This window comes from Plodia interpunctella, chromosome 9 (assembly GCF_027563975.2).
Source record: "Plodia interpunctella isolate USDA-ARS_2022_Savannah chromosome 9, ilPloInte3.2, whole genome shotgun sequence".
NCBI classification, from domain to species: Eukaryota; Metazoa; Arthropoda; class Insecta; order Lepidoptera; family Pyralidae; genus Plodia; species Plodia interpunctella.
In genome coordinates, this window is record NC_071302.1 from 5,411,692 (window position 1) to 5,439,681 (window position 27,990).

Consider the following 27,990-nt stretch of genomic DNA (forward strand, 5'->3'; position numbering starts at 1 on the left):
GTCGAAGAGTAGAAGAAGAAGAAGTCCCATTGTGTACATTGGGACTAGAGGCTTAGGGGGCACCCTAAGCCTCGGGTCCCAATGCACCAATACTTTCTAGCCTTTCAATAGCTACACCACTGTGGCCCTACTAATCAAACTTTTCAGTGTGTATTGTACCAGAAAATTGTTGACATCTGGCCATAACAGCATGATATAAATTAAAGTTTGCGCCCGCGACGCCATTAGATATAACATTCTTCGAATTCTGCTATAATGCGTATTCACGCAGTTTTAATGAGTTTTCAACGGCGACGTGTTTGTTTATTTGAACGATTCAGACAACACCATTAGTATTCAAGGATACAAAATTTTAATGGCGATATTTTATTTCTTAGTTGCGGTTCAATTTTGTATACAGATAATTAAAGATCATATTCAAATGCTTATAAATAAAATAATTACGAGTAGAGGGAAGTACTACATTAAAACCGTAAGTGATCAATTTACTCAACGACGTGAATTCACAGTTAATAATTTAACGTTAATAAAGTTAATATTTTAACGATCATTTTGCAATGAAGGTCAATATATTAGGTACCTACCTAAAAATTTAACGAAAATTTTACGGGCATTCCCAATCCAACTAATAGGTTGATGAGATTATGAGACACGCATATTATTATATGTTAGTACGTCACGATGCTCTCACATTGAACAAACTTATATATTAAACAATCCGAGAGCAACCTATCTCAAAATAGTACAGTACTTATAAGTACTCGTAAGATTGCAGCTAAAAATATCTTATAATAGTATTTTTATCTTCTCCTACTTATTTTTATAATACTTACATTATTTTGAAATGGCTTGCTCTCGCATTGTTTCGTATAAAAAAACAGTTTTGTGATAACGTTATCTTAAGTAATATGAGTTGACGACCTCGCTGGCGCAGTGGTAAAGTTCTTGCCACTAAAACGAGAGGTCCCGGGTTCTATTCCCGGTCGGATCATGATGGAAAATGATCTTTTTCTGATTGGCTCGGATCTTGGATGTTTATCTATATATGTATTTGTTATAAAATATAATATCGTTGATTCTAGTCGTTGTTAGTATCACATAACACAAGTCTCGAACTGACTTTGGGGCTAGCTCAATCTGTGTGATTTGTCCTATAAAATATAATAGAGTTTATAAGCCGATTTGTGTATAACAAAGTCTAGCAAAATTTATATAAATAATGTTAAACCAGCCAGAGATTTACGCACAAACAGACGACCTAGGCTAGACTATAACTCACTAGCTTAGAGGTTAACTGAAGTAAATGTTCAACAGATTTTGACGGTACATTAGATAGGTAATGAAGAGCGATTTCTCCATTTTCTATGGCGTACAAAATAACGATTGACAGAAAGAATATATTTTACTTTTAGCCTGTTTCACCGATCGCTGATAATGTACCTGATATTTTATTGTAACATGTCGAACAGTTACCGTTAAAATTTCACAAGTGTTTGGATAGGACTGGCGAATAGTAGTCAATTAGATAATTAAATTAATTAATAAGACAAGGCAGCAAGAGGTGAAACATGCTATTTATTGGTTTCACATACTTCTACATATATACACTTATAGATAGTGGAAAAAAGGGATATATAAGGATATATCTTTGTCAATGTCTGATTAGAATTCAGTAGGCATTAAGATATTTGGAGTATCAAAGTATACTTTTTTCGTTTTCGTTTAACGTTTTTAGTTGGCAACGCAAATCTTATAATTACTAGTATAGACCCAGGACCCTTGCAATCCAGATCTCTGGTGATATGTCATTCTACAGTTTCCTATGTCAGAGGAAGAATTAAAATAGGAAATTTATGAAAATAATTAGTAGTGTATTAAAAAATATATGAAAAGGAAGGGAGTATCGATAGACATGGCAAATTACAGAATAAAATGGAGGGTTATTTTCGTTCTTTATCAACATTTACTTTCATCTATGCAGATCATGTTGAAATAAACTTCAACAAACAAGGTATCAACTCGAACCGTCCTGTTTCTATTATATTTCAATTCCTTGTATTTGCAAAGGATAAAAGAACGTCTTTCATTTGGTTCACTACTTGATAGCGAGCGATGGAATAAGTTTCTCAATATTAGTTTCTATCTTCTATCTCTTTCATTCGATCATGCTTCCAGTTTTATCTGATGTCACGCCACGAAACCTGAATTACGCTTAAAATAATGGGCGAAATTTTAGGAGATTCAGCAATGATTTTACGACCGCTTCTCCAGGACTGCTGTTGTTGCTTCTCTTGTCAAAGCTTTTTATCTCTGACGCCTTGTCTGATGACATTTAAGTCTGGAGTATATTATGGAGTGAACCGATTAAAGGGCAAAGATCCACATGCGCAATAAATCAAATCCTATGCCGACATATTTCAATTCCTGAGTGCAAAATACCAGCATGAAACATAAATCAACGTGAAATTCTTTCGGTTGGTCAATCTCTTCTGCCGGATGAACATTTTCAATATGGAAGCACAAACACGACCCGTGTTGAAAATCAAGGTTGGTTGGCTCAATCTAAGCGAAATATAGTTTTATCGTACTAAAATTTTTGAGGTAAAAACTTCGTATGATAAAACGATTTTTCGGCGGTTGTAGTAGATCTAAATTTTTTCGACATTTTTATAGCTCATTTAAGTCCTGTGTTTGGGGTAAATATATACATGCGTAATGTAGTTAACACAAAACAGGATATACTATGCTCAAAATTACTTTCGAAATTAGTCAGTACATATCTATGTCTTTCTACGCGTGGTCAATTTTTGTTTTCATTATTATGTGCGATTTTCCCGATTTTCATAAATGTTGTTGAATATACTTGTTAAAATACTTTTTAAACAATATGCAGCCTTTTATAAACTGCAGCCTTTTTCGATAAAAAAACTTTGAGCGGGGAGACTATTACGCTCGCTTGTTTTGTTAGAGAAATAATATTCTCGGCCTTCGTATATAGGTACATAATTGTAGAATGACTGAAGGATCTGTATGATGCCACAAATACTGCTGTATCGGTCCTCACAAATTTAGTCCAGTCGACACGCTAAGAATAAGAAGAAGTGTATGTAGAATGTAAAATAATCTTAGTTTCATTTTGAAAATTATTATTATTAAATTATTAGTTTCACGTCTGAAATAAGCAGCCCTTCTGTTTTTGAAGGTACGTATTTACAACAAAGGTCATCGCGCGTAGCTTAGAGCATACTAAATACTACTTCCACTTTTCCATGACTTAGGGTATGCCCAGCCTTAAGATAGAAAAAGAAATAAATATAATAAACTCCTAAGTTTTTGAACATTGGAGCTGCATAATTAGAAGAAGCGGTTATGGTGTATAGGTTAAAGCCCGTCCGTGAACGGAAAGGTACACGGTTCGAATCCTAGGTACACGAGTTTCTACACCAGTCTGACTTATGTATAGTAGTTTTCATCAAAAACATTGTGAAGAAAGGCAAACCACTCCATTTAGTGGCAAGAAAGTCGTTGTGAGTGTTTCTTATTCCACGCAAAGGCCGCGACCCTCAGCTATGAGGAATACAATTATGAAGAAGAGTTATTAGAAACTACTTGAAATTGTATACATTAAAACGATAAAATATAAGGACAATCACAGTCTTAGTATGATATTCAAATTATAGTTTTGTTATCACGACCCGTCGAGTGTCCCACATCTGGGCACAGGCTACCCTCCATTCTTTCAAACAAATAAATGGAGAATAATTTAAAAAATATCTAATCATGATTTTGTTTCTAAAGTCAATTTCTAAAAACCATGGTAAGTTTAATGACTGATATATTTTTTTGAATCAAGTATATTTATGTAGTTTATTCATATTTTATTTTTATAATAAAACGCTTGAAGTAAATCAATTTGAAGTATTTTTGTTTCCTTATAACTGAGAGTACACTTTTAATTAAAAAAAAATAAATCAACATTAGGTCACAATAAACTTTTTCACACAAGATATTTTAAATTTGTTTACAACGCTACACCAGAGCGGCATATATCACTGCAACTTTTTTGAAACTTAAAAACTTCCAAATTCTAGCAGTAATTAATTTTAGAATGCAACACTATAACAGTAATGTTGTTCACATTTATTATTAGTATAGTATTAGTATATTAACACATAGGATATGCGAAAAGTGAATGTTGGATGCGGCACTGGCACGGACACAAAGACATGCGCGTGTTGACCGTATCGCGACCGAAACACAACTGAAAATTGAACTGTCTCTGATACCGGTCTCATCCTAAAATTTCTTTAAACATCATTCATCATCTTTAAACAGATTTCAAAGATTTCTGACATTAAAATCTGTTAAGTCGCGTAGGTAGTAGGTACTTTTCAGAATGATCCCCTCGTTTCAATAAAGATGAAAAGAACAGAGGTGTTACTTTGCTGCATGAATGGACTGAAAATGGATATTTTTTATTTCGCGCCACAGATAAAGGCATTTATTGGGACGTAATCAGATATTTTTTGCGTTTCTTTTTTGTTTTCTTTCGCGTTATCCTTAAACTATTTTCTTTTTGTAATCCAAGAAGGCGAATACTAAAAGGTAACATGGAATGGTTTTATTTTAAGAATGGCCTCAATATCGTCAGATAACTGAAAATTCAAAAGCACTTTATATCATAACATCGTCGCCTTATTGTTTTTATATAAATATTAATCAATTTTTGCGACAATGACTTTCTTTTAATTATCAGTGTATCCAATGTAAGACATTGAAAACACTTTAATTACATATACAAAGACCAGTTACATACCTTTGTTTATACCTCTGTCTTTCTATTGATAAATATAACAATAGAAATATGAACATAAAGAAAAAGTACTTGTTAGAAAATTAACGGGAAAATGTGAAAAAATTATAGGAAACAGACGTGAAAGTTTCCAAATGCGTGGATAGTCGATTGGTTGATAATGGACAATGCCAAACACCGGATGCCCCAAATAAAGGATGGGCGATTTAGAAAATAAGCGGCCTGCACTCGTAAATTCATAACTCACACACAACACAGACCACAGAACAGACTGAAGAACATGTATTATTTATTATGTGAATGAAATTTACAATACAATTAGTTTTTGATTATTTATTTTTTTTTTTTATAACAAATGACAACTAGTAACACAATATAAAAGAAAACTCTTTTCTTGATATTTGTATCTCTCAACTAAGCTGAGTGCTCGTTTCTTTGCAAAGAAAATTAATATAATATATTATTCCTCCCCGTCTAAGTAACAATAAAATAAAAATAACTAAATAAAATACCTTATAAACATCAAAACAAACACAATAAAAGTTTAATGGTGTTATCTTCAATTCGAGTAGTTTAATCAAACTCTATAGCGCGGGACGGGAGTGTTCTTGAAAGCGATGTACATACAACAAATTATATTAAAAAATATAGGACATATACTTTTACTCCATATCATATTAATGTCACCAACTCTATATTAGAGAGGACAAGATACTGGTTATACAAGATCCAAAAAAATTTAAAAATATTGAAATAAAGATTTTTTAGTTCTACGGAGTAATTTGAAGAAATTCTAAGTAAAAGTCAAATTTTTTGCTCAAAAATGTAGCTCAGGGCATTTTTCGCGCTGTATAGTACAATGTAAATCAGATACAAAGAAGTTGCTGTGGATGTTTTCCGTCTAACTTTTAGACGGAAAAACGTCCAGTCACGTATCAAACAACAAGCTGATCAAAGCAAACAGTTAAAATTGAATCTAAAATCAGACTCTGAGAGTCCATATATTTGGGAATACCGATCACGTCACACTAATTCACAGAATTACAAATGAAGAAATAGAAATGACAAATCCGCTTGAATTTTTCACTGACGTGACATAGAGGTGTCCACAAAGGAGCTCCCTTTGTACATAGCACATAAATTAATCGAAGTTTCCGTAAGGTCGAATAGTCCTGCCTCAAATTCAGTTATATTTATTATATTTTATTGTGCGTGTTACTTATTACGATTAGGTACACTGATTTTTTTGGGTAAGGATGTCAAGATGTCATTTATACCAAACGAGCGAATTGCTCTGATTAATCCACCAATATAATATCTATCTACCAGATCAGGGGTAGAATAAATTTCGTTTAATAATGCACAAAATGCATGTCATCTACACCACATTCTTACATTATATACATATCTTTAAAAGATTTAGTGACATTTCCATAGATTTTAGTATTCCCACTTCCATGGTTGGGTCGTATTGAATTTCTAGCTTCATAAAGATTTTTGTCGCCTTTTTCTGTACATATAAAATATTTATAGTCATCTCGATATTTGTGAAATAGTCGATCGCTTTATCATTTGTTATTTATGTCCTTGGTTTCAGATGGCTGTTATATCTAGTCTAGATAGAATAAAGCCTATAATATAAAACATTGGACAGCTCGTAAATATAATCTCTTCATGGCTTTTAGGGTTCAAAATATAATGAAGACATAAAACATAACTAAGACATAGTACTACTTGGAATTATCTTTCGAAACATTTAGATACAAACAAATGTAATTTAGGTGCCAATAAAACAATTAAATATAGGTATGTAAGAGCTAATCTAATAAAGAGGTGAGAAGATAACGGAGCCGTCTTCACCTAATATAATATACACCTGCCAGGTGATTTTTGTAGATTTAAATCGCAAGCATACAAATGTTTAGCAATATCTATTTTATAGATTCAAAATTATAGTTATCGGCTAATAATAATATAGTTATAATAACATTATCCAAAGTATTTTAAACAGTAACTTCATCACAGATTTTTGTGGTTGATGTACCTAATACTTAGTCTGTTACAAATGCCTGATATTTATGGAGACCGTGTACTAAAATTGTAATACCACGGGCACCCTTAGATTGTGTTTTATGGCATCTTAAGAATCGCGAGCGAGTTTCGTAACAAGGCAGAATAATGTAAATTGCCCGTTTTATCACAGAATAAGCGTACAGATGGTTTACTTTCGAATGAAAGTCATGTGGAACTGGCAATGCTTCGGCACAGCGATAACCTAAAAAGATTTAATAATGCACATACTCATACGCGAAGCATTAGCGTTTATATTTCGGCGGAGTTGCTAATTTGAAATCGGTCGTTCTTCTTGGTTATACTTCATGGGAATGCTATGCCTATATGATTATAACATACCTATAATATGATTCGCCGAGTTGACACGCCAAGAAGTTGCTATATACCTTAGTCGCATCGTACGACATCCATGGACATTCTAGGGCGGAAGCACTAATGGGGTTAATATGAACCCTAATGGGGAATATCCCACGAGAGGTGTAGCAGTGTAATAGGTCGTACCTATAGATAAAAGAAAGTCGTACTATGGTCGTACCTAAACGTCAAAGTGACGGCCCCTTGGTTTTATTTATGGCGCTATCTCTGCCAGTTTGATCTAACGAATTGCGTTTTTATATCGTAAATTAAATTGGTTAGCGTTAAGAAAATAGTATTTTCCGATAATGGAATTAGACCCGTGACGTGAAATCTTTCTTTATGTCTAACAAAAAATATTTATTTTTTAAATTGATTTAAAATATTATATTAGGTACTTAAATGTATTATTTTTTAAAGTTCATTTTAGACCGAACTAAATTTGGCAATAAAAAATGAAAAATTTTACCTATCTAAAATTTATATTGCATAAACAGATAACAACTTCTACAAAATATAGGTACTTTAGCAGTTCAACCCTTATAATGTGTAAAAATTATCATCTTTCGATATATTCCGTTCCCAGTCCCAGTTCTCTACTATTAAATAGGAAAATGTGATGTTTGATGTCTGAAATTACGTAACAGGCTATTTTTTATCCAAAATTGGTAGCTTAATTAGTATTTAATTTTCACTAAGGTCTGTAATTTTAGATGGAGGCATACAATTAAGGTTCCTGTTATTTTTATAGGGTAGGTACACAAGTAGATACATATCTAAATTATATGACCACAAATTGTTACAGATTGTTTCGATATGTAAGTGGAATTGTCTTATCACACAGGCGATTTTTTAGTTTGTTAAGTTTATTTTTAATTACACTCAATTTATTTCTGATTTAATTTTAGTTCACCTCCAATTGTGTTTTTGTTTAATAAATTACACTTTAAGAGACAAACCTATGAACAGAGCCGTTAATCTAACCCAACAGATGAATCACAAATAAAATCTGAAAGCTGCCACTAAAACGAGTGACTTTAGGACTTTTAGGAACAGCTGAATCATTTAACGAATGGTCGTATAGAAAAGGAAAGGAGGCAAATAGGATGGATGGAACGCCGAAACGACCAAGTAAAGATGGATTGATACCAACAGAGGAACTACTACTGCAACTCTCGGGGAGTTGCAGTATAGTAGCTAATAAAAAAAAGGAAGATGGACGTCCGCTAAATTTTATTATATTTTTTTTATTTTATAAAGTTCTATCTATCAATGATATAAAGACGAGGAAGAACCTAGAAATCGTTCAGATCGAGAGAGAGATAATAGTGACGATAGAAAAGATAAATAAACAATTTGCATTTAAAAAGAAAAATCACAAAATTTCACGTGTTCTGAAAATAATGTATGTAACTTCGAAGCCCATGTACGAATGTGTTCAAAAATACCCATGCCCTACCGAAAATTGACATCAACGTGGGAGTAATAAACAAAATGAAAATAGACCCTCCTCGGGAGGGCGAGATTCGTTAGAAAAAAGCACCCAGCAATCTTTCAGTTTTCCGTAAAGACAAATCTTAACTCAGAACGAAAAAAGGAAGGTGTATGTAATTATATGTGGGAGAAAACGGGAATAAAATATATCTAACGTATATTTGAAAAATAAAAACAATAATTATCTAATAAATATTAATGTTATATTTATGCAATGGCATAAAATGATTACCAAATTAACTCATAAATTCTATTAATTAAATTCAACATAAAATAAAATGTATCTATGAATGTTCCATTTAAAATATTATTAATATTAGTAAGTAATATATAGTAAAATAACATACCCGGTATAATGTCGTTGGGACAGTTAAGAGCAAAGTATACAACCTACCGTGTCTGCAGTCAGACAACGTCTGATTACGCGCCATTTGTAAAGGGGACGCTCATCATTAGTGGTGGGGGGTCGGTATCGGTACAACGGTTGAATTCGTTGAATTTCAAAAAACAAAAATATATAATTCTATAATTTATATTTTTTTAAACCAAACAATAAGAAGTCCGTTCAGTGACGTTCAGCCTAGTCGTTGAACGTTTCATTCAACAACTTGGCGTTTCATGAACGGGATAGCCTTCCAATGCCACCTACCTACCATACCTAAATGCCAGATTTAACCCGATAGCTGTTACACATTAATGTATATCGTCACTTATTTTCATTGGTAAAAAAGAGGACTAATATGTCAATAGCACATGATAATTATGGTTTGTAAAAAAAACTACAAGCTGTAAATTTCGACGGAGTATTTATTTGAGAAACAATAACTTTATATAGCCCTATTTAGTAAATTTTATATTTTGGGCTTGCAGTAAACCTTGAGCCGTCCGATTTAGTAATGTCGTTAGATTTTCCATCTGTGTAAAGAAGTGATAGCCGACAATAAAATCAAATCGAGTCGTTATATCAGATGTGTTTCCTTCTAAAACGTGTAAGTACTTAAAGGACTGAATATTGCTATAATAATAGATATAATAGACAATATAATAGTAGGAAATCCAATCCTGAATGAAAGGAGTTTCAACACGTGTGAAGTCACAATGAATTAGTCAATGATGTATTCAGTTGGCTACATAAAAAATGCTTGATTTATTCGATAAAATTGTTTCTGGAGTCACAAAAAGCGAAACATTTGTTTAGAAAATTCGTATTTTCTAGAAACAGAAATGACTTCGATTTACAAATCAGATTCAGCTACGGGATTTAATTTCCGTTCTAAGTGGTTTGGTCATCGCTATGGTAATGTTTGGCTGAATTAACACTTTCAATGTTGCTTGTAGGCAATATACCTTTGTATTGTCGGGGTTTGCTTTTGTATATGATATTAGTAGTTAATTATTTCGAATAATAGTATTTTATAATCGTAAATTCACTGCCTGAATTCATGAAAATGAAATGATTCTAATTTGATTATTTCTATAAATTCATGTTTTCAGTACTCAATTTAATTTAAATTATTTTGTTAAATATTTTAAGATTATTTTCAAAGAAATTTTTGTAGTCATTTTTTCATTCTCTTCATTTCATTTTTTTATGATTTACGGTACATCCTGTTATCGATAGCAATATATAATGCACACGTAATACACTTAACAGACAAACAAAGTAATTAAATATTATTCTGCCATCTACTATTACTGTTATTAAATATAATTTGGCTTAATACTAAAACATCAATGTTCAAAAATACCATGGTGGCTTTTAAATGATCAATATCATTTAATAGTAGCTTGACACGATGAAAGATTCAATACATCGATTCAATTAATTCATCCATGTTGTAAATGAGATCTTGGAATCCATAGATTACAATAATCTAAATCAATTAAAGTTGAAGTTGAAGTCGGTTATCAACGCTTAAAATTATAAATTCTTTTAAATTTTTTTCCAAAGCCGCCATACAAAATCATTGCTAATTAATATATTTTGTTAATAATTTATTTTTATTTTTACATCTAATAGGCGATAGGTTCTTGTATATCTTTATCTCATCTAAACAATTACCCGGTTCCTTACCTTCTTTTTAATCTCCACTTCGCACGATTGTTCTATCTCCGATATACGATAGTATGTAACTATAGCTTATTTTAGCAGTAGCCATTTGCCACTTGTATTTGTTAAAGCCTATCCAGAAGGGATTGCGTTGAGTGACCATTATTCGATCAAACATATATTTCCCATTAGTCATACAAGAACGTCTTCCAAGGTGGGATTTGAGTTATTATTGTTTGAAGGTAAGATCAAATTGTTAATTAGGTAAGATAATTCTACCTTATATTAATACTTACATAATAATGTAAATACTTACTACCTAAATACTTTTGTTACCTATACATACATATAGGTATCAAGGCGACAATGGGCGCTGTCTCGTGTTGGCTGGTAACACACGGTGTTTATCAATCAATCCTGACTATTCGTAAATCTTAAGTACGTACATACAAAACCAGCTCTTTTGTTTTAGTTGCCATTTTATAATTTCAAGCTCACGGTTCGGGATTATTCAGGCTTTCAAAACTAAATGCCTCGCTTATATAATGCATGCCTATCTGATTTACTACTAATTTGGTATTTATAGGTTTTTATTGTTTCTGATAATAAAGAATTATTATAAAAACTTCTTCTTGCTTCTTTGTTATTGTGATTTTAAATATTAAATAAAGCAAACTCAATAAAAATCTTGTAATTTTTTTTCTATATTTCGAACCTAATAAAGTTATAGACTCAATACGACTGACGAATTTACGAATAAGATATTAGTACTTATAGTAAATCTTCTCGGCAATGAATATGGCTTACGTTTGTTTTGATCTTACGTTGTCTTAGATCATTTTCCATTGTATTTACACAAAAGATTTTCTTCACTGGCAAAATAAATATCCGGATTATCCAAATTTCGCTGTAAATTGATGCCCCGTTTTCGCACATTAGGCCCGAGTTTCACCCAGTTTAATTTACGTTAAAAGTTGTGGTATCAGTATATTGTTTAATATAGATTTCTCTTCTCATTTAAATGCTTTTTGTTCGCACAAGCTAGCGCCAGCAATTTCTTTTATTTTTTTTATTTATTATTCCACAATAGATAATTAATTTTAGTAGAAAGTACTATCCATTGTACTAAAACGGAAAATCAAAATCCGTTTAGTCAACTGTGAACACACATTGTATTATTAAAAACTATAATGCTTAGTACATTTTTTATCGGCAAAACCTTTTAAAATATATATTTTTAACTTTTGCTAAGAAATAAAATAAACTGATAGAAATGTGCCTCAAGGAAAATTGATTTAAAGGATAACGTCACTCTTTATAAAGAACTTAGCGGAATTAGTTTGGAATTAATCTTACTTTAAGAACTTTCTGTTGATCGATTCTGCTACAGTCATTCTGTAGCAAATCGATCAACAGAAAGTGATGTAAAATAAATTAAAAATAAAAGTACATTTAAATTTAAATTATGTATTTACATTTATATTGAACAGGAATTTACTTAAAAAACATAACATTCATTTACACGATTGTTCTCAATATTTACAAAATTTCAAATGACATTTGGTTTGTATGGAACGCAGTCATTTACAAAGTTACCAGTTTCTATCATATGTACACTTAAATCTGATCTAGATAGAAAAAAGAAGCTGTTTAATCAAATTGATTTTAAATAGGTATATGTAGCTATTTCATGAATTTTATTTTAGATTTCTTAAAAATAAATAAATGGATAAACAATTCATGGACAAATCATTGACATTAGAAAAAAAAATCCTTAGTTTTTGAAGACTGTTGTTAATGATTATTAATTTAATGGCAAAAGATAACAAACATTTCGGAAATGTGACTCGTAAGCTCCTTTTGTTTATTTGACACACTGCACATTCTTCACAAATAAATTAACATTATTTGTCTCAAGGTAACTCTTAAATAGATAGCGAGGTTATGGATTGTGCTAGAAATAACTTATTAAGTATAAACATATAAAATCATTAAAATGGTAACTTGAAGTATTCACAGAAAAAATAACTTATCTACATTAACTTGGAACGTTATTTACCTACTTCTTTTCTACTTAAATTGATAGTATTTTGTTAAAAATATATTTTTTAATATGAATCTGGTAAGATTCTAAAGATAAATATAAAAATACTTATATCTTTTTCAGTATAATTCCATAATATTCCAATATTACACTTGGTCATGATAATATATAAATATCTGATAAAAAATCACAAAAAGATCACAATACAATTTAACTTTCGCGCATTAAAATTTACTTTAACTTTAACTTATGAAAATCATTTGTAGCTGTTTCTCCTAGCATCCTGCCATAGTGTTAAATCGACGAACGGTAAGTTGGCACATGGGACCAATTTGTTCCTGAAAGAAAACGAAACTCTGCTAAACAGTTTTCGGAAGAGTAAATCTAGTTGTTTTAAAACATAAAATAAAACAATTTAATTTAATAACATAATTTTAGAGTTCACAAATAAGAACATTGTAAGAAACAATAATGGTAAGCCGATCTGGCATGATAGGGACCAACACTGTTCAAATGAGTTTCTTTCGGCATTTCTTCTCAGCAGTGGTCGTTCCGAAATGCCAGTAGTTTGTAGCTTGTGAGAAATAACTATAAATATTGACGAGAAAAAGTGCCTGTGAAGGTCTAATTTCTGAATAAATGATTTGAATTTGAATTTGAATTTGAACAAGTGACTATTTATGAATAACAACCATGGGATAAGTTTTCGCTTTTAATGGAACTTGTAAACTCAGCTACATTCTATTTGTTTTTTTTTTCTAGACAAAAATAACCAGTGCCTCATTATAAAATCATGTTTTTAATTATTTTCCTAATTTTAATTCCACACAATGTTTGTGTTCAAGGCAAAAACCCTGCATAAACTTATCCCCTGCAAATAAAGAGAAATATCTTACGCCTGATTGATTTGCTGGAAGGCTTTGGGCTGCATGATTGAGATGCCTTCCACATTGTCGCAGAACAGTCGCGCCATGGACGCGCCGTGTCTGATCGTCTCCAGCTGGCCTGAGATTAAAAAAAAATGCTTTAAAACGACGGATAAACAATGTATCGTACAAAGGAACACACTTATGGTCAGTTCAGGGTGTCGCTGCTGTTGAATTTTGAGATGGAAATGACTATCTCCACAATTGTTAGCTCTCACAATAGGTACCTAGTAGAGAAATATGAGATTTTTCCAATGGTGAAAGTACATTATGGTCGATTTTTAGTTTATTCAAAAATTATTTAAAACAAAAAGTCATATTAAAATGAATTTAACTATTACATAAACCGTTACTACCGTACATAGACCGTTATTAATTTTAAGTTATGAAAAAAAAATGGATATCAATGAAAATTATGAAAATTTTTTTATAGCTAACAAAGTCACGACTTGCAGTACCTACAGTTAACTTGCGACGGAAGACCGATTACATCAATAAAGTTGTTTTTCCTGTTACTTTCGTGTCCACACGAACTTTACAAACAAATGTCATTTGATGACAAGTGATAAGAGTCATAAAAGTCTGTTTTTATTAGTAGCCCTCATAAACAGATTTACTTGAGTGTGTGTTCAAATATTGAATAGGTAAGAAAAGGCAGTATCGAAAAGTGACAATTACGGTAGACATCGGACTCGTAATGACAAGATACTCTATAATTTTTAGCATCCTCCTTCATTGATGTATATTTTGATTCTCCTCAGCTGGATTTTGTGACACCGAAATATGTTTTAACCTGGCGTGAGATTTTTCAGTTTTGGTGATTCTTTATTTAACCACAAATCTAAATTCTAAATTTGAAATGGTAATCGAATTATTTTACATATAACATCCGAATATAGAAAAACAAACTATTTAAAACTTCCAACGTTTAGTTATTTGATATAATACACCTAATTAAAGTATCGTCTTCCCTTTTTGAGAAAATACATTGCACAACTTCCACCAATCGTCTACGTTTATATTTAGGTACAATCTATTGTTTTCAAGAAACGGGAATCTGTTGTGAAGATTTAATTAAGAAAAAAATTAAACCCAATGTTATTGAGATTTAAGGCACGTCCACACATATACAAGTCTATTTGCACCCGAAAACCGTAATTGGCTTCGATCGAAGTTGTTTCTTTCATTGAAATCAATAAGACATACCCATCATGGAATATTGTACCGTTTACTCTGATCACATTATGATATTAGGATATTGTCACGTCTTTTTATAGATACCTACAAAATAAAGGTAAACCAAGGGATGAGTGGTATGTCTATTAGCTATATGTGAATAATATTATAGTTAAGATAGGTTTCCAATTTTGTACCTACACGAGTCGTAAAAATAGAAAACTTATAAAGTGAGACCTAAAAAGCGGTTCTCAATCCAAATAATATCAAGGAAATAATACTTACTAGGTGTGAAAGCAGTGACGGAGTCTACTCCATTCTCATAGAAGTATCTATCGCCCACCCTGGTCCTGTAGAACTGCTCAGTGAGGATACACAGGTAGGTCGGGCCTGCCTGGGCGCCGGGCACGTTGCGCTCCAGCGACCCGGCCACCACCAGCTCCACGTCGGCCGGCGACTCGTATAATGTTTGAAGGACTTCTACGTTCTATAATCGAATTGTCAAATTTAAAAAAAGTAAGACACGAAAACATCAGTTGGTGATTCATAATCAATGGTTGGAAGAATTCTACGTTCACAAATCAAATAGAAAAACCTTGTATTCTAAAATCAAATCGGCAGTAATTCTAAAACTAAATTAAAAATAATGTTAACCTCCTATCTAGTTAAACCAATGCAATATCCGTTCTAAATTCAAAAGTTCAAAAAGCTTCCTGTAGTTGGTGATAGGTAAATAAAGATGTTTTGGTTATCAACAGAGTCAATAAAAAAGAATGTACTATTTTTCGTATCGCATATAATGTAAATTTTTAATTTAAATTTGAAATAAAATCTCAATTCTGAACATTTCGATTATATAAAATACAGACCCCTAATTTAGACAATAACACCAAATAAATCCTCAGTTGATTGGAATACAAAACCGAAACGAAAGCGATTTCGGTGTGAGAAATAAATAAAATCGCGATAGTGTGTCGAATAAATTCGTACATTTAATTTATTTGGCAAAACAATTGAAATTGAATACCCCAATCAGCCGAAATAGGTATTCACATATGAACATAATAGTAGTACGTGAAAAGAAGTCATAAAGAGTAGGTAGGGGTTTCGTCCCTCAAAAATTTCATCTCATATGTAATGAGATAAAACAACGGCTTTGGACCATTTTAAAAATAATAAATTGTGCGTTTTGTATTTTTTTTTAAATTAAAGTGATTTAGTACCGATAGCATTTAAATTTAATTTTTAGACCATTAGCTAATATTCCAAAAGTGAATATTTTTTTAACCTAGTATTCAAAATGGATAGTATTGATATGATTATGAATACATTCTAATCTAAAAACTAAGATTGATTTGCTAATCGATATAAAAAAATTGTCAGGGACAGAAGGCAAACCACAATAATTATTACTTATATGTATATGTATAAATAAATAGACAAAACTCAACGGCCCACCTGCAAAAGCTTGTATCGCGTGTCAGATGGATAGACTCTGTACAACACAACCAGAACCGTTTCAAGGACTAAAATGTTGCGGGACGAAACGCATAGGTACTTATTCGTCATTGACAGGGGGTAAATTAAGGACGAAATGCGTCACTAAATTTCCTGATTGCATTCACCGCTTTAGAGGTCGAAAGGAAGTTCTATTTATAGATTAGGTACGTCTATTATTTAGGCGCAGCCAAAAGTAGAATCTTATAATTTTTTGCCCTTTTCTCGTGTCATTCTGTCCAAGAATACGACGACTCCATATCCTCCCGTGAATGTCGAACGAGGTGACTAAAAGACATACTGCTGCACTGCAGCTGCTACTAGGAAACGATAGCATTCGCAAGGATCAATTCTATTTGCGAATACTAATATTGCTTAGTAGGTAGCTGCCAAGGCAAAATGTGTCTTCATCAGGGGGGCTATTGATTCGGCTCGTGGGCTCGGCTCGAGCCTGCAAATATGAGTGATAGACTTTTGCTTCTTCCATCATAGGACTTAGGTTCGATGGTGATTTAAAAAAAATAGCCTATCTCTTTCACAAAAATACAATTGTTTAATTTTTATACACGGCGATGTAATACCGAATCCGCCGAAATTCGGCAAACTGGATCGCGATAACTTATAGCCGGCGATACAAACAAACAGAAGCGGATGGTGACTTTGTTTAATACTAGGTATGTAGTGAGTCGTGTCATACCTCAGGAGATATGTAGTCCAGCATGTCATGGAAGCTGGTGGGTACTGGGAGTCCGCAGGCCCCTCGGGTCGCCACATATGAGCCCAAGCCGTGGTCACGACCACGCTGGATGTCCGTGGCGCGCAGGTCACCACCGAACGTGTTATTCCGTCTATGAAAAAATAAAACACATGAATATCCCATCCCTCTAATATTATAAAGAAGCAGAAAGTTTGTGAGTACTTCTTTACGCTCAATGGCTGAATTTTGATACACATGTAAACCACTGAAAGCCAATATTTATAAACTAAATTTAACATTTGATACATTCGATAATTTCGTTGTTAAAAATACATAGTATTGTAAACTTAAGGAATAAATGGAACGTGATTAAATAGTATATAGACGACCTCGGTGGCGAAGTGGTAAAGTTCTTGCCACTGAACCGAGAGGTCCCGGGTTCGATCCCCGGTCGGGTCATGATGGAAAATGATATTTTACAGATTGGCCCGTGTCTTGGATGTTTATCTATATAATATGTATTTGTTATAAAATATAGTACCGTGTGTTAAATGTCCTAATATATTTATTTTATTTATTACTTATAAAAGATAAATTTCAAAAACCTTCGCCTCCTAAAAAGCAAGAAATATTTTCTAGGAGGAGAGGGTCTCACATTGTGCCACATTGTTCAAGTTCAAACATAGCCAAGAATACTCGATTAAATTCTCTATCAAATAAAAAAAAAACTTGATTAAAATCGGTTCAGATTGAGATAAAAATTAATTCTAAGTTTAAGATTTCTTTCAAATGGTATGTATTTGAAAGAAATCTTAAAATACTTTATTTTAATACGAACAACATTTTCCATGTGCGGAAAACAAGCCGTGTAAACTAAAAAGATATTTTAATCTACGATAGATTTTAGCGCTTTGAATCAATTTTTTCGATAAATCGAATCCTTTGCTGGGTCAACAACCGATGGCCATCAACCTCAGAAAATTTATAGCGATCAATACGATTTTTTAAGACCATTGAATTATGTCGAAACTGTCTTGAAAATGTTATTTCAGTTAAAATCTGTTTTACTCATTACTAGTGTTGTCTGAACAGTCGTTAACAAGGTATTAAAACAGCTGACGTAATAAAGTTAGGTATAACTACTTAAAATGATTTCAACAAAATATCAAGTAATGCTTAAGTGGTATGCAAAATTACAAGGTTTCATATACCTATCTATTAGTTTAAAACCACTTGACAACTGTTTGCTGGTAAATAACATGGTGACAAATAGTTGACTTATAAAGTTTCGTGAAAACTTTATTCATTAAAACATTTCTACTTTAATAAGATTTAATATTACACTCATAAGTGTAGTAAACATTCTAGGCTATTATTGAAAATACAATACAACACAATACAATACTCTTTATTGCACCAAAAGCGAAATTAACAAAAAAAGATAGATGACCTTGTATCTTGATCTATATATCATATTTGAAATCGATAAGGTATAATAGTTACTAAATTATTTTTTTTATAAAGTACCTCTAGCATTAAATAAGTTTTAATGACGTGTTTCAACGCGTGAAACTTAAGATGTCGATCATGGACTGAATATTAAAACCACAGAAACAAACAGGCTTGTATTTGACAGGGTATAATCAGGGTTGATTTAATTTGCCATTACTTAAGGGACATTGTGTATGTAGATAGCTATAGGTTGAAATGTGTTTCTTACTGAATAAAACTCTACGAAAATTGAGAATGTTTTGGTGGAATAATTTGACATATATCTGTGCTTATTGTAGGTAATTTGTTATACTATTTTAAATAACGTGTGTGTTTGCATGTACTTTATTATTTTGCATAACCTTTATATTTTGCACCTACATGCACTCTCTGTTGATTCAAAGGTTGACTCTTATATAATTAAAATTAAATAAAACATTGTACGTTTACTTTATTTATTTTCCTTATCCAAATTCATTCAAATGTCTTTTCATTCCAGAACTGTCTTGTATATGACAAAAAATGATGAAACGAAGAGCAAGACCAAAGAAAAGACGAGAGTAGAGCGATGACATAAAAGTCTTAAAAGTGAATAATGATATGATAGGAAACATACATCATTTTGTAGAATAAGGAATAAATAAATAAACTTACTTGAAGAGGAACTGCGTTATCTCGCTGTCCCAAAATTGGTCACTGAAGTCCTGCTGTTGAACTGTGAGCCCTCTGGCCAGGTTCTCGAATGAGTTCTGGAGCTCAAGCAAGAGTGGTCGATTGAACCAGTCGCTCATACGAACGGTGCCGATGTGGGCACGGCTCTCCGCAATCAATCTGTGAGTGATATTAATGACTAGAGATAAGAAAATAAAGAAATTGGAGAGTTTTTGTGTTTATTTTCATTGTTATGAGACTAAAGCGTACCTATAAGTCAACTAATACATAAATCTACACAGTAAGAAATATTTTGAATATATAATATTCGATGAAGTTTGCATTCAATCAACCTTTTTTTCTCTTCTGATGTATTAAATCTATAAAATGCCACTATGACCCACTTCTGCTTTCATAGATATACTGGAAGAAGATATTAAAAAATAATAATAAACAACCTTTTACATACGTATATTCAACCTAACACCTACCTACCACCGCTGTAGTAGAAGCGAATTTCCAATTTAAGATGCTGTTTGACTGTACCTAGGTATACATTTTTATTCTGTATCCAATATAGACCTGTAATCCGGATGTGTTCATAAATAAATTATTAAAAATTTCGTGGTCAAACCACACTTTGCACGTCTCGAAGAAACACAGAAAATGTAAAAATCTTAGTAAAGTTATTTGCGACAATCCTGCGATGTTTCTCCAACTTTTAATGGCATTTGAAAAAGTTACGTAAGTTATCAAAAGTTTATTTAATATGGTTTAATAATTCGAAAGTTTTTCCAAGATTTTTACTGGCTATTCGCAGCCATTTCTTTTTAGTGTTATACACTATATTCTTCTTCTTATCACTATATACTTATAGATAAAATACGAGAGAGGCATCAAGAACCAATCGTGGGCATACCCGGGGGTTGTAGTCTTTTTTATAAAAAAAAAATATAGGCAATCATCCATACGGTCCAGCTGATTGTTAAAAACAAACTTACTTCAAGAAACCTCTGATGAGTGTGTGGAAGTGCCTGAAGGCGGCAGTGGCGTGCTCGTCCAAGATGGCCGGGTCCACGCTGGGGTTGTAGTCATTCACGAATCCCTTCACGCCCGGGTAGATCAGCTTATTCTTTACCATGTTCTCGAAGCCTATAAAACTTATTAATTAATCTGCTGACATAAAATAACATCTGCTAACTGTAAAACTTATTAATTAATCTGCTAATATATATATATATATATATATATATATATATATATATATATATATATATATCTCATCTTATCTCATGAGATAATATATATATATATCTCTCTCTCATCGGAGCCCAATTACTTACCCCCTTCCTAATTTTCTTTTTCGCCACTTTGGACGCTCTTCAGCATCTTTACTTGTCAGACCATATCATTTATAAATTCAAGGCTCCATTTCTTTAGTTTCCCCTTCTGCCAAGACGGAAGCGAACTTATTCCTTTGTAAATTTGCTTAAAACCATCAAAAAAAGTTGATGAAATTAAATTCAATGGCTACTAGACCCCTGAGATTCGTATTTCGACTGACGAACGACGACAGCAGAATATTTTATTAGCAGTTTTACTTACCAAGGAATATGGGTAAGTATTCGTAGTAATTTATGTGTTGGATTTCCGCAATATGGATTCTCCGGGCTTCTTGGAATAAGGTCTCGTCGTTCCAGTGGGGGTTCAAGGTTGCTAGAACGTCTGCGATGCGGTTGTGTTCACGGAGCAACATGATTTGCAGGACGGTGAGCTGCGGGTTTTGGTTTACTCTGATGTCGCCTGAATTAAATTAAAATTGCTTATAATTTCTGATCAATAAATATTTTTTTAAAAAACAATAACATAGAAAAATTAAAACATTACTGCCCCTATAAATGTGTTTTACATATCATTTTGAATGTTAACAAACACACATCACGCCTTACGCTTATGACAATTAATCTCATAATATATATTCTTGGTATGTTATCTGATGTATTTCATCCGATTTCTTCAATCTTCCTAACTAAAATATTACTGTCGTCAGGTGAGCTCCGCATCACGGAGACCTCATCAAGGAACAAATCTGACCTGAACCGACCTGACCGATTTTGATAAAATTTGAAACAACATACACGCAGGAACAACTTTTATCACGAAGAATACTCGGACAAAGACCACTTGTTATTTATAAGTAACTTTCGAATGATAGGTAAACACGTTAGGTACTTATAAACAATTAGTCACATCTGTCGCCAAAGTAATTTAATATTCTAATACTCCTCTAAAATTTAATCGTGCCCAGAATTGTTAAGAACTTTTAATTGGTATCCGTGGAAAAATAATTTAATTTTGAAGTTCATGTCTTCAATTCTATTCATGGATTTCAAAATTTGTTACTTTAATTCAAGAAATTAATTCTGCCGTAATTGAAAAAGCCTGAGCTTCGATTGGGAGGCACTATACAAATAAACAATAAGTAATATTGCGAATGAATGTTCGTATAGTTACCTAAGTTCTTGATTTTTGTAATGGCTGAATATTATGGATGATTTTCACTAGTTCCATCGGAAAATAGTTCCATGGAACTAGTGAGAATATTCGAATATTATGGATTATTGTGTAAATTTTTCTCTAAATTTAGTACTTACCTGTCTTAATGTCAATTATTTTTTAATTGTAAGTGAAATACAATCTTTTGTATTATACGAAGATATAAGCAATGAAGTTCAAATTGCAACAAATAACTTTACCAAACATCCAATATAAATATATTTAAGATTTCCCGCCATCCATTTCATGTATTTTTTTTTATTTTCACGTATTAAAAAAAAGTTAAAGAATCGATACAGATTATGCCAATTCAGCTCTTACAAGCTCTTATTTTTAATTATTTTATATAATTTTAGTATACATGTACTTCTTATTAGGCTTAAGATGGCTTCATTTTGTAATTAAAGAGTACCTACATAATATTTAGAAATAAAGAAATCGAATAAAATAACAAAGATGTTACATAATTACTGAGAATCCTTTTATAAATAAAAATAATTTCTAGCACATTTCTAAAATCAAATTTGGAATTCAACTCATATATTATAACTTGCTAATATTAAACATAATCTTGGATTACAGATTATAAATTCTGTGAGCATAACCTCACCAGTCAAATAGCAAGGCTCGTTGAGAGACAAGGCGGATTCGCAAGTGAGTGTAATATTGGGGTCCTGTGGGGGCCACTCCTGGCCGTTACGTAGAATGGTCAAAAGGCGACCACCAGCTCGGGCACGAAGCGGGGCCGCTTGAGAGGCACTGCTTCCGTACACCAGGGATAGGTCCATGTACGCTGTGACCGTGGATATCTGTTTTAAAAAAACATTTTTGCTGGAAATATTGTAGGTATTGAAAAAATGCACTTCAATATTTCCTGAGTGGAAGCTATTGTAGTATTCATTTCGGCGTGATGAAAGTAAAGAGCAAAATTTTAACTCTGCGTCAAACTGAACTAAGTAGTTATAATATATTTTTTAATATTAATTTTACTTCCAAGATTTGACTTGAATACATTTGTAAGCGAACATTGCAAGTAAAAAAGTAAAAAGCTTATAAAAGGTTCCCTCAATGTCAAGAGTGAATATCCACTATGTACTAAAACATCTAAAAAATATCTTATTTTTAATGAAATGAATATGTCAGCAATGTTGCTTCTTGTAGCGCCACTTATAATGAAATGCGAAAAACGTAAATCATATCAGCGACTTCGAAACCGGAAAATTTTAATTAGATTTCCCAAGCGAGCAATATTTATTCTGACAAATGAATCTTTTTTTTCATATTTTATCGTATATTTTAAGGCAAAATTATGTGTACATAAATATCAACCCTGAAGATTCCAAAATATTTCTTTTTTCAATAGCCATTTTAATAATTTAGTAAAATAAATATTATTCCATGTTATTCAATAAACACTTTTAAACAGATAACCGTCGGCTTAAAGATTCAAATGGGACGATTATAATGGGAACTTTTGAATTTCAGACCAAAGAAGTCCGATAAACAGTCATTTCACATTTATTATCTTTGTCTTTTTCAATTCTTCGAGGTCGCTTTCTACAGAAAATTAAATTCTAAATTTAGAACCAAAATTTTTGACTTAACAAACATTTTGTTTAGAATCTAAAAAATAAATGGAAATTTTCTTGAACAATGGTTTACGTGCGGAATAAGATAATCTTTGTCAATATAAGAATACCCTCGTGACATGCTGTTGTTTTGCTAATCGATGAAATATAATCGCCTATTCTTCATCAAGTGATCGGATTAATAGATTTTCGAAAGGGGGTGCAGGCTCAATAGGGAATAATTATGAAACGCAAAAACTTCATTGGGTACATTATCACGTTGCCACGGTGCATAAGTCAATGCGATTTGTACCTAATGCTTAATTTCAATGTCAAACATAATAGCACTCTTGGAGATGGGTTAACATCCCTGTTTATTCCCAAGTAATGGGAACATTGTTGGGCGGGTTCCCGCTCAATATTTTCGCCACTCTGGCATGGTACCATTATAATATACTATAATATAATCTATCTATACTCATGTGAATCCATTTCGTAGTTTTCATGCAAAAAATCATAGAAAAATCAACTCTTAATTGCACCATTTACAGAACATACATAAGTTGCAGATAGTAATCTATAAAGTATGGACTTATCACAAACGCATTTTTTACCAGACAACCGGCGAAGTAGAGATGAAAAAGTAGGAAAGCTGCCCGTGCGGTCTCATGCTCAACAAGGAAGGAGGAAGGAACCGGGAAAATGCTCAGATGCAAGAAATACACTACCGGCTCAGCAGGGGCACTAGGCGGCGTGCAGCCCCTGTCCCTCGTGGTGCCCGTCCTTACAAAGTTCATGCACTGTGTCCCCTGAGAGGCGTGCACAGGGTCGTTGCGGGGAATTAGGATGGGCGCACACGTAGGGTTGACGTTGGCGTCGAACGAAAGCTGGCCGTTGTCGTCGCAGCATACGATTTGATCCTTATCTGTGGAAAGAATTTATTTTTTAAACATACGTAGGCGAAATTAAATGGTACTTCTAAGCCAAAACCCAAATCATGTCACAACTTGAGAAATCAATAAATAAAACACTATGAAATTAACAAAGTCACACACACACACATACACAGCACACACAGTAAATTTTTAGAATGCAAACAATAATACTAGCCAAATAATACCACCAATCCTATTTCTTAATTTCGACAAGAACGAAATTAACTTTGGATGTAACAGAACTGGAAATAATTGATTTAACATATACAATAAAATACAACTAATCAAATCCAACGTATCAATGACATAAAAATGCGCATTTATACATCAAAGTCAAACAAATATTAAAATTACTGTCAACCGAAAAGAAAACGAAACAAATGTAGCAAAATCGTGCACATTCAAATAAAATGAAACGGTAAAGGGAATTCGAAATTCGAACCTAAAGAAAATTATCCCGCGCCTATGTCGAATCGATCAATTAGGTCCAATCAGTGTCTACCCATATCGGTTCTTTGCTCCCTTTGAACCGGTCCCAATTTCAGAAAATGTCAAATTGCATGCGACCTCCATGATTGACTGAGGTATTAATGTGATAGTACCAAGAAAATAAAAGTTTGATACTAAATATAGATACTTTACCTACTACTATATCTAAAGCAATTTCATAGAACCAAACTTGACTGGTAGTATCAGTCCTGAATAAAAGTACAGTTACATAAAATTTGATAACTCAAATAATAAAGAATTTTATGTAGCATTGATTTTATGACATTCTCATTGTATCTCAAAGGCACTGATCAAAATATCAATGCTAATGACAAAAATATAAAGACACCAGTTCACACCACACAAAGCGAACAAAATGTAAATCATAAAATATGTTTTTACTTGTGTAGGTCGGCAAATTCACAGCTGAAAGAAAAACATGGAGGTTAGCTTATGGAATTATTATTATACATCACTTGCGCACTTATGAATTGAACATTATAGCACAAAGTTTAAAATGAAAACTTTAGTGCTTTAAACTACGTTCAAACAAATAGATGAATATATATTTGTTTATACTACAATGTTAATAATGGATACAAATGAATTTGAGGTTCTTAAACATTAGGTACATAGCCTTTAAAGTTGTATCATTGATTTTATTTTCTAAACGTTAAAATCAGATAATTAATAGTGTTCGTATTTAATACTATACTTAGTATAGTACGAATTTATACTTGGTATACATTTAGTATTAGTTATTAATAATTATATAATATCCTTTGATATGACATTTTTTATCAAGATTCTTGCCGCCGCTGTATAGATCAAAATTAAAACCGAGTGAACTCTTTTTATGTCTTTAAGAATAGGGACTCACGGGATTGCGCCACACCAGCCGTCAGGGACATGTCGTGGGTTATTATCTGTCCCCACTGCTGGGCATTGAGGTTCCAGATGGGATCCACCAGCTGGCGGTCAGGGAACAACCGCAAGCTGATCTCGCGAGGGTTGGGAAGTGGGCGGCCCGACCGTGATAGCGGCATTGCACTCACGCCTGAAATGAGGAAAACTTTATACTATATCTGACGCATAATTTTTTACTAAGGGTGAGTTGCACCAATTAACTTTGACGTTGCTAAACCTGCGCGCCGCTGGCGTTTAGACACAATGGCGTACTTTGTGTTTTCTGCGCAGGTTAAAGTTAACGTCAAAGTTACAAACCACTCAAATGTTTCAAGTGTTCAACCCTACTAAATATTGCATTTTATTTTTTAATTTCTTCGAATATATTTTATTAGAACCCCAGGCCGCAACTACCCAAGAATATTAAATTTTTGAGATTAATAAAACTAAAGATTTATGCTAAGACCCGTTAAACATTGTAGTTAGTAATAAAACCCTTTGTATGATTGTGAATAAAATTTGAACAGCATTTATAATCTTTTTAAATAACAAAATTTTTGTAAGGTTCAATTTAAGCGAAAAATATTTAATATGTTGGGATCTGCTGATAATCCCTTTAACGAACCCATTAATTTGTGGAATCCACAACGGTTTCATATTTCATCAATACTAATCCCTTTACAAATATCTATGGAGCGACCCTCACTGTAAGTACTACGTCTAATGATTATCCAGGATTTTGTGAGCTTATTTTGGAAATTTCATATTCAAAATGAGATATTTTATAACTACAAAATTGCAAAGAACTCTCAACAAAGAACCGCGCGAATTGACTTACCCCTTGTTGGGTATTTTACCATTGTTGGTGTATTTGTACTATTTGAACTCACATGGAAACTAGAAAGTAACGATTGTTTTACGAGTAATGACAGCTACGAAAAATAAAACAAACTTATTTTTGTATGGGTATAACTCGATTTTAAATGGCTTATAAGCATCAAGTATGTACTGTATTCACATAAACATTGACTGATTTTAACTAATTTAAGTAATGGACATATTTCTTTCATTTTATTTATATTACAAGCGAAACATGTCGTATTTTGTATGGGTCTTAGTGCGGGTTTATGGCGCCATTGTGACGCAACGATACCCACTCTGCTATGTGATTGGTTCGCTGCGTCTCACTTCGAATCGATTCGATGGTATGAAGTGAAATGCAAATCCGTACTAAGCCCTCTGATTTAAGTATATAATTTATGTTCTGTTAAATCATCATTAAATTCAACGTAAATCATGTTCTTCCTATCAAATATTGTATCAAAAATAATTTCGATATTTAAAAAAACATGCGGTATTGAATGATTGATGAGAACAATTACGTATGTATGATAAATACTTAACATTATAAACCATACAAATTCATTTCTGTTATTATTGCCACATAGAGATTAAAGTAGGGTTACTAGACATGCAGTTAGCTGTACGTCTGTACCTATGTGTACCTAACCTATAAACAAATGAGCCTATAAACAAATGAGGATGCTGTCGTGTTGACTTGATTTACGAGGGTAGCTTCGAGAGTAATGGGAATTATGCTGCGACAAACACAGCTTTGTATATATTTATATAGGTACCTACTTGGGCCACAAGAATAGGGAGGGAATCGGTTCACAGATTATAAAATCGCCAGCCTCCGAGGCTAATTTTATTTATTTCCGTAAAAATCCTATTATCATTATCTCAATTCTTCAAAAACAAACAATTACAAAACTTTGCATTAACAGAATAAACTACATCTCCATATCCAAATCTATGTATTTTACAAAGAAAAATCCAATTTTTAGTTTGAATTCGAAGTTCTACATTTGAGGAGAAATCGATAGGAAAAGTTATACTGGACCACACAAAGTGAATCAGTTCGTTTTCTACAAATGACATCAGTTTGTTAAACATTCATTCAAGAATGTAAAGTTTTATTTTCATTCAATTTGTCTACCAAGGTGACTTTTCAAAACCAGGATTTTCGCAGCTTATTCGAATGACTATATGGAAGCAGATATTTGAAGAACTCTGTAGCAGATATTTGAAGAACTCTATAGCATTACACATAGACACAATTTTTTGCACTCCCATTCAAATTCACTAATAGGTTACTTTATTTTTATTGTATATACAGAGCTAGATAGTGGTTTTTTACCCATACATTTTACTCAAAATCTAAGCATTTATTCAAAAACAAACCTTCACAGGCAAATTATTATATAAGT

The 27,990-nt window shown here is 32.5% G+C and overlaps 2 protein-coding genes across 20 annotated transcripts in view; both read right to left on the bottom strand.

Moving 5' to 3' along the window:
- LOC128672481 (tachykinin-like peptides receptor 86C) overlaps window positions 1-4,249 on the bottom strand; it is a 44,214-nt gene extending 39,965 nt beyond the window's left edge. For 5 of the 14 annotated variants that reach the window (XM_053749662.1, XM_064436169.1, XM_064436168.1 and 2 more), the window contains exon 1: window positions 4,004-4,245. The gene's annotated coding sequence lies outside the window, so the exon portion shown is untranslated. Of the gene's footprint in view, window positions 1-3,976 lie in introns of all 14 variants that reach the window. The other 9 variants (XM_053749672.1, XM_053749659.1, XM_053749660.1 and 6 more) reach the window with 7 other exon arrangements.
- Window positions 4,250-12,235: 7,986 nt separating this feature from the next.
- Window positions 12,236-27,990, bottom strand: part of LOC128672509 (peroxidase-like) — a 57,219-nt gene continuing 41,464 nt past the window's right edge. For 5 of the 6 annotated variants that reach the window (XM_053749716.1, XM_053749719.2, XM_053749714.1 and 2 more), the window contains 11 exons: window positions 25,695-25,871; window positions 25,217-25,240; window positions 24,119-24,315; window positions 22,433-22,631; window positions 20,872-21,069; window positions 20,268-20,418; window positions 19,270-19,446; window positions 17,125-17,275; window positions 15,216-15,417; window positions 13,725-13,833; window positions 12,236-13,166 (listed from right to left, as the gene is read on the bottom strand). In XM_053749716.1, coding sequence (XP_053605691.1) covers window positions 13,085-13,166; window positions 13,725-13,833; window positions 15,216-15,417; window positions 17,125-17,275; window positions 19,270-19,446; window positions 20,268-20,418; window positions 20,872-21,069; window positions 22,433-22,631; window positions 24,119-24,315; window positions 25,217-25,240; window positions 25,695-25,871 — 1,667 coding nt within the window. In that variant the 3' untranslated portion in view covers window positions 12,236-13,084. The remainder of the gene's footprint in view (window positions 13,167-13,724; window positions 13,834-15,215; window positions 15,418-17,124; window positions 17,276-19,269; window positions 19,447-20,267; window positions 20,419-20,871; window positions 21,070-22,432; window positions 22,632-24,118; window positions 24,316-25,216; window positions 25,241-25,694; window positions 25,872-27,990) is intronic. The other variant, XM_053749718.2, reaches the window with a different exon arrangement.